The sequence below is a fragment of the Pyxicephalus adspersus genome, chromosome 6 (assembly GCF_032062135.1).
Source record: "Pyxicephalus adspersus chromosome 6, UCB_Pads_2.0, whole genome shotgun sequence".
NCBI classification, from domain to species: Eukaryota; Metazoa; Chordata; class Amphibia; order Anura; family Pyxicephalidae; genus Pyxicephalus; species Pyxicephalus adspersus.
Genome location: NC_092863.1, coordinates 106,100,576 through 106,107,174, shown reverse-complemented (window position 1 = coordinate 106,107,174; position 6,599 = coordinate 106,100,576). Strand labels below are relative to the sequence as shown.

The window sequence follows — 6,599 nt, the reverse complement described above, 5'->3', positions numbered from 1 at the left end:
TTTTCACGAGGAAGATGGCTCCAATGTAAAGATAAACTTGCCCAGACTACCCCTACATCATTACCTAACTCTTTCCTATTTACTCCGCTTCTACCTGATAGCTTATCGCGCCAAATAGTACAACCATGGCGAGTCTGTTGCCTTTTTTAATTCCGTCATATTGTGAACCCTGCACCAGACATCTCCTGTCATTTCAGGAGCTAAGTTTAAGATTCTACATACTTGCTTCAATGGGTACCTTCAAATACGACACTATGCCCATTCCATTACTAAAAGTATGCCATTTACTCATATGACAGAATTTGAGAAACTCTGTGCAGACGGACCCTCTCAGAGGGGACTTATCTCTGGGATATACTTATATTATATTAAATACTGAACCAACATGGCCTTTTGTCAAACATAGGTATTTGCTGAAATAAGAAGGTACCCTAGGCAGAGAGCTGCCTTTGGAAATCTGGAGAACTATATGGGATAGTGCCGAACCAACCTGGCAGTTGCAGCGCATCATCCCCACCTCTAGAGGCTCTGCTGAAGACCGGGCAGCTGCTTAAACTTTGCACCCTGTGCACTTCTCTACCAAATGAGCTGGTGACACTGAGGGTCCACCGTCCTGCCTTGCAGCTACTGTGACAATAACAATCATCTCTACAATGTTTAAGCATAGCTAAAAGAAAACTTGTAGACATAAAAACAATCTAAACATGAGATTGACATGGAAAAAATTCACATTGGTCTCATGTTGGGTCTCAATGTTACTCGACCCATTTCACGGATCTAGTTCACTTCCTCAGGACACATAGGGACCTATAATCACATATTTCATTAAAAATACATACAATAAACATTACTTTCATCAGAAATGTTAAAACAAGAAATACATCACATACATACCACTCTCTGGTAACATTGGGGCAACCCGTCTAGTATCCGAGGATTCTTTTAAAAAAAAAAAAGCGATAGGGTGTGCGGTCAGAGAGCGGAGCAGCAAGCGACAATCACCAGGGGGTATCAATAGGGTAAATAATTAGCTAAATTAATTTGTCTTCTTAACACACATCCAATTTGACCTAAAATTATCAATAACAACCATATATGTCAGGTTTATTCACACATACCTATTCAGTAAATTTCTATGAATCTATCCATTCAACAATCCAGGTAGCGTGTGAGGTGCCCCCACATACCTCCAACCTATTCTCTTTTTATTAATATTATTATTATTTTTATTATTATTATTAATATTAAACAGGATTTAAATAGCGCCAACATATTACGCAGCGCTGTACATTATTTAGGGGATGCAAATGATAGACAGATACAGACAGTGACAAAGGAGGAGGAGAGGACCCTGCCCCAAAGAGCTTACAATCTAGTAGGTGGGTAGGTGGGTGATAGTAGTATCACACAATAGGAGGAGATATGGAATGGTGGGAAGTAGTGAGGGATTAGGAGACAGAAGAAGACGGGTAGGTGAGGTTGAAGCGTTGGGTTTCGATGGATCTTTTAAATGAGCAGAAAGTAGGAGCAAGCCGAATAGGACGAGGAGACCATTCCAGAGAGTGGGGGCAGCTCTAGAAAAGTCTTGTATCCGTGCGTGTGATGAGGTTATGAGTGAGGAAGTCATTAGTAGGTTATTGGAGGAGCGAAGAGAGCCGATGGGGGGGATTTTTCTATCAGGGCAGAAAGGTGTGTGTGGGTGCAACCTTGTCAGCACACAATGGCTGCCATGTAAAAGCAGCAATCAGTGAAGAATTATGTATTTTACACATATGGAAGTTTAGAATACTTATAATGGTTGGGGAGTGGAAATACAATGGGCCTGATTTATGAAAGCTCTCCGAGGCTGGAGAGGATACAGTGTGAATGGACAGTGTACAGCACTGTGTTATATGATGGCGCTATATAAATCCTGTTTATTATTATTAATAATAATAATAATAATACCAATAATCCTCTCCAGCCTTGGAAAGCTTTTAAGAATCAGGCCCAATGTTTTTTTTAATGCTTGGGGCACTATAAAATTAATTATATAGAGCCTTCTTTTACAGGTGACATTATGTCAGGTGTATGTAACACAGGGGTCAGGTGTAGGTAATGGAACACCGGTCTATGGTGCAGTATTGTTATGGTGTCATGGAATAGTATGATTTTCAGGGACAGTCTCAGTCACAGTGTACACTGCCAGAACATATTTAGTTGTGGAATTGTTTACAGATAGCTAGGCTCACATACAGAACCAGCAACCCAATCTGATTTTTACCTTTTTGAAAAAAATGCATTTTTCGGGTAGTTTAGCAGTAAATTTTTGATCCCGTGGTAAAAGGCTCGCATCAGCTGGTAGATACAATATGGGGGTACAGGGTGTATGTATAGGGTACAGGGTATAGATGGGGTGTATGTACAGGGTATAGGCAGGGTATAGGAAGGGTGTATGTATAGGGTGCAGGATGTATTAGCAGGGTACAGGTTATAGACAGGGTGCATGTACAGGGTACAGGGTGTATAAGCAGGGTACAGGGTGTATGGGCAGGGTACAGGGTGTATGGGCAGGGTATAGGAAGGGTGTATGTATAGGGTACAGGGGGTATGTATAGAGTGCAGGGTACAGGCTATACACGGGGTGTCTGCAGAAAGTTTTATTATTTATATGGATTTTGCCAGCAGCCCGTCACGTGATCTGTAAGGTTTCTGCAGACACAACACACATCGGTCCCGCCGCGGTCACCATGACAACCGCTCCCAGCTACATGAACACCTTTGCGCGTGCACGTCTAAACACTTCGTAAAGAGCGTCAAGGCGTCTCCTGGCAACCGAACATCAACTTCCGGTCTGCAAGGGGACTGCGATCCAGCTGCAGGTATAGGGTATGGGTGTGATGTGTCTGGGGGCTCCGTCTGTTCTGGTGGGGGGTCAGATACCAGCTGTCTGCAGCCATCATTACGGGGCACATGGGGTAACCTGTCACCTGTGTGTTGGGGTACAATGGGGGATTCCAGGTGAGGTATAAGGTTATACGTGATAAGGAGAGCAGGCAGGTGCATGGGGCCCTCTGTGTGTTCCCACCAATCAGGGGAAGCCAAAGCATCAGCATGACAACCGGCCTGAGCAGACTGAGGATTGGTTGTCATGTCCTTATCATGGGGCTCCATCTGATCCATCGCCTGTCCCAATAATAATAATACCGCTACTCCCGTCCCCTAGTAATAGAGAGTATTATGGGCCCCATGGCACCTGGCTGCTCTGGGGCACATTAGTGTGCGGTGCCCGCAGGCAGTCTACTCGCCTGAATGTGTCCAGTACATTCTCCTGGGTCACTTCTGGTTCATTCACATATAAGCGTGTCATTGGGTTCATGGCCATAGTGATGCCGCAGCGGATTACCTAAGAACTGGCTGCAAGACACTTTTTTATTTTTATCAGTGCACCACAACACCAATTTCTATTGAATAATGTCACAGAACACGGCACACGGAGCAGGCGTGTTACATACATGACATTGCACATTGTAGCACGTGTTGTCACAATGCAGCTGTAAATGGTCCCATTAGTGCCATTCACAAGGAACGTCCTCATTCCGCACTCTGTGCTCTGTGATATTACATATTAAAACCTGCACATTATTGTGCCACTTTGCATTGGGTGAAGCCGCCATTAAAGCAAGAGGATCAGCATGAGAGCCGGGCAGGCAGCGCTTTCAGAAGGCGAGCTCAGCAATAGCACAATGAAGGGACCTCCTCCTGGTATAATGTGTACAGAATGGCAGGATAATGATATTTCTGTGTGGGCAGCACCCCCAATACCCTTCAATTAGACCCAGAATTGCCCAGACACAAAGCTGCCCCCATGGGCAATACAAGGACATTCAGACTGTGCCCCCTTTATGCGAATTGCTATCCTCCATCCTTTGACCCCTATATCCTGGGCGGTCCCCCATATCCTGTCTGTGACCCCCATATCCTGGGTGTGACCCTGGGACAGCTCCATGTTGTGTGTGAGCCATCTGTACTTTCTGTGACCCCTGAATCCTGACTGTGACCCCTCTATACAATCTGTGTTCCCCAATCCTGCCTGTGATCCTACATCCTGTCTGACATCTTCATCCTTGGTATTTACCCTGTGACCCTCAATCCTGTCTATCACCCCACCATCCTGGGCATGACTCTGTGACCCTCCCATAATTTCTGTGATCCCACTATTCTGTTTGTGACCAAACCCCCCCACCCCAGCCTGTCTGTGACGGCTAAATCCCGACTCCTATCCCTTTATACTATCTGCAGTGGTCTTCCCAGAAATATTTTTAAGTCGGGTGGGAAGAAACTGTAGGTGGGTGGTGGCCCCTGTATTGTGACCCAACTTCCTAGAAACTACCCAAAAATACCCGGGTGGATACTGAAAAGTGCCGGGTAGTGAGCCCGGCTAAAAGGGGCCGGGGAGAACCACCTATACTAGCTGTGATCCCTCTGAATCCTCTCTATTGTTACTGTGACCCCTCCATGGTTGTGTACCTGTATCCCATTATTTAGATATTATAACTGAATATTTGTAAATGAAGGAGGGGGGAAGGCATAACTGTGCCCTTAAACAGATGGGAGCTCAGGTCCAAATTCCCATAGATTTGTAGCTGTCCCACTGGGTAGATGAATGGAGTTCTGTCTTCCAATTCTGCACTACTCTCCCCCTTGGTTGCATACGCTATGAAAACCCCAAGATGTGGCCCCGGTTTTCCGAGAACTGTGAGATGCCATAGCTCATGGCAAAGATTTGCATTCTCATTGCATTCAGGTTGCTGAGCTGTCAGATGAACAGGAGATGAAATAAAGGACCCCGTGGTTTATTCTGTATAATAAATATATGTTAATGACTGTTGTGAATTTGTGACAGGTTCTCTTTATTCCAATATTTTGTGTTTCAGGAATAACTTGTTCCTCTGATTGAGGTGCAGTGACAGAGAACTCAGTGACACAATACAGAAAGGTTTTACCATGCCGACCAGAGCCAAGCAGGTAATTTGGGGTCCTCCCTGCTCCCTGTGTGTGCACTTTGTCCTGGTATTGTCCCTGATGGTGTTGTAGCATCCTGCTATATGACCCCCTCCACCGAAACTTCCCTTACTAAAGTGGCCAATGACCTCATCAGAGCTAAGTGTCAAGGCAACTTTTCCCTGCTCCTTCTCCTTTCCTCTGGGTCTTCCTCATCCTATTCGCCTTGCTCCTACTTTCTGCTCATATAAAAGAGCCCCTAACACCCAACGCTTCAACCTCACCGACCCGTCTTCTTCTGTCTCCTAAACTCTCACTACTTCCCACCATTCCATATCTCCCTCCTATTGTGTAACACTTCCCCCACCTCTTAGATTGTAAGCTCTTCTGGGCAGGATCTTCTACTCCTCCTGTGTCACTGTCTGTATCTGTCTGTGATTTGCAATCCCTATTAAATGTCCAATGCTTCTTAATATGTTGGTGCTATATCATCCCGTTTATTTATAATGATAATAATAATAATAAACAAAATATTATTATGACCATGGTGTCCAATCATTTATCAGTGTTGTGCTATTACAGAACTGCCCCCTGCCCTCTCCTCACATTATTTTGTCTTTGCAGAAAGTTGCGCCTATCCAAACTCAGAAGACAAATGTCCCCAAACAGACAAAGACTATTTCTAGGAGGAGGGTAAGAACAGCAGAGCTTCCCCCATTGTGATATTCTTATATATACAGTGTACAGAGGGCTACAGCATGCAATAGCACAATTTACAGTGCTGCACAGTGTTTAAATGAACCCAGTACAGGGCACATGTGGTATGTATAGTGTAGTTTATTACAGTCCTGGGTATGCAATGTACAGCATTGTGTATAATGTAAAGTGTTAATGTGTCAGGATAGGGTATACAGAGGAACTGCGAAGAGTGAGACGGTATATCATGTACAGCACAGTCCAGACAGTAAGCCAATCTGAAATATGGGGCATTTAGCAAGCAATGTGCTGGCAGGATATATGATGCACAATTCATGTTTTAGGGTATATTATATACATCATAGTTTGTACAGAGAAGATGTGTGGAGCATAATGTGTACAGGTGAGAAGAGTGGAGTATGAAAAAATACAGAACAGTAAATTCAGCTAAACAGGAGTATGCAATGTGTTTGCTTAGTAATATATTATTCATTCCATTTATAAGCAGCATGGAGTATTTCATTTACAGCACAGTATATAATGCCATGCAGTGGGGAATATGTATTGTACAGCACAGTAGCCTAGAAATACGAAGTGTATTATGTATATAACAATAAAAAAGCCAAGCAGTATAGAGTTTATTATGCAATACAAGAGCACTGTATAAATGTAAATAGAGTAGTGTATATAATGTACAGTAGAGTGCATAGAGTTAGGATGAACAGTGTATTAAACGTACATTTATATATCCTGACATATCACAATGTGTACACCTCCCTGTATTATACATTAATATATCCTGACATATCACAATGTGTACACCCCCCTGTATTATACATTTATATATCCTGACATATCACAATGTGTACACCCCCCTGTATTATACATTTATATATCTCTGACATATCACAATGTGTACA

At 43.6% G+C, this 6,599-nt stretch overlaps 1 protein-coding gene across 1 annotated transcript in view; it reads left to right on the top strand.

Annotated features, from left to right (window-relative positions):
• Positions 1-2,731: 2,731 nt before the first annotated feature.
• Positions 2,732-6,599, top strand: part of DNAI1 (dynein axonemal intermediate chain 1) — a 79,962-nt gene continuing 76,094 nt past the window's right edge. Inside the window, exons 1-3 of the mRNA XM_072413990.1 lie at positions 2,732-2,861; positions 4,917-5,007; positions 5,608-5,676. Coding sequence (XP_072270091.1) covers positions 4,987-5,007; positions 5,608-5,676 — 90 coding nt within the window. The 5' untranslated portion in view covers positions 2,732-2,861; positions 4,917-4,986. The remainder of the gene's footprint in view (positions 2,862-4,916; positions 5,008-5,607; positions 5,677-6,599) is intronic.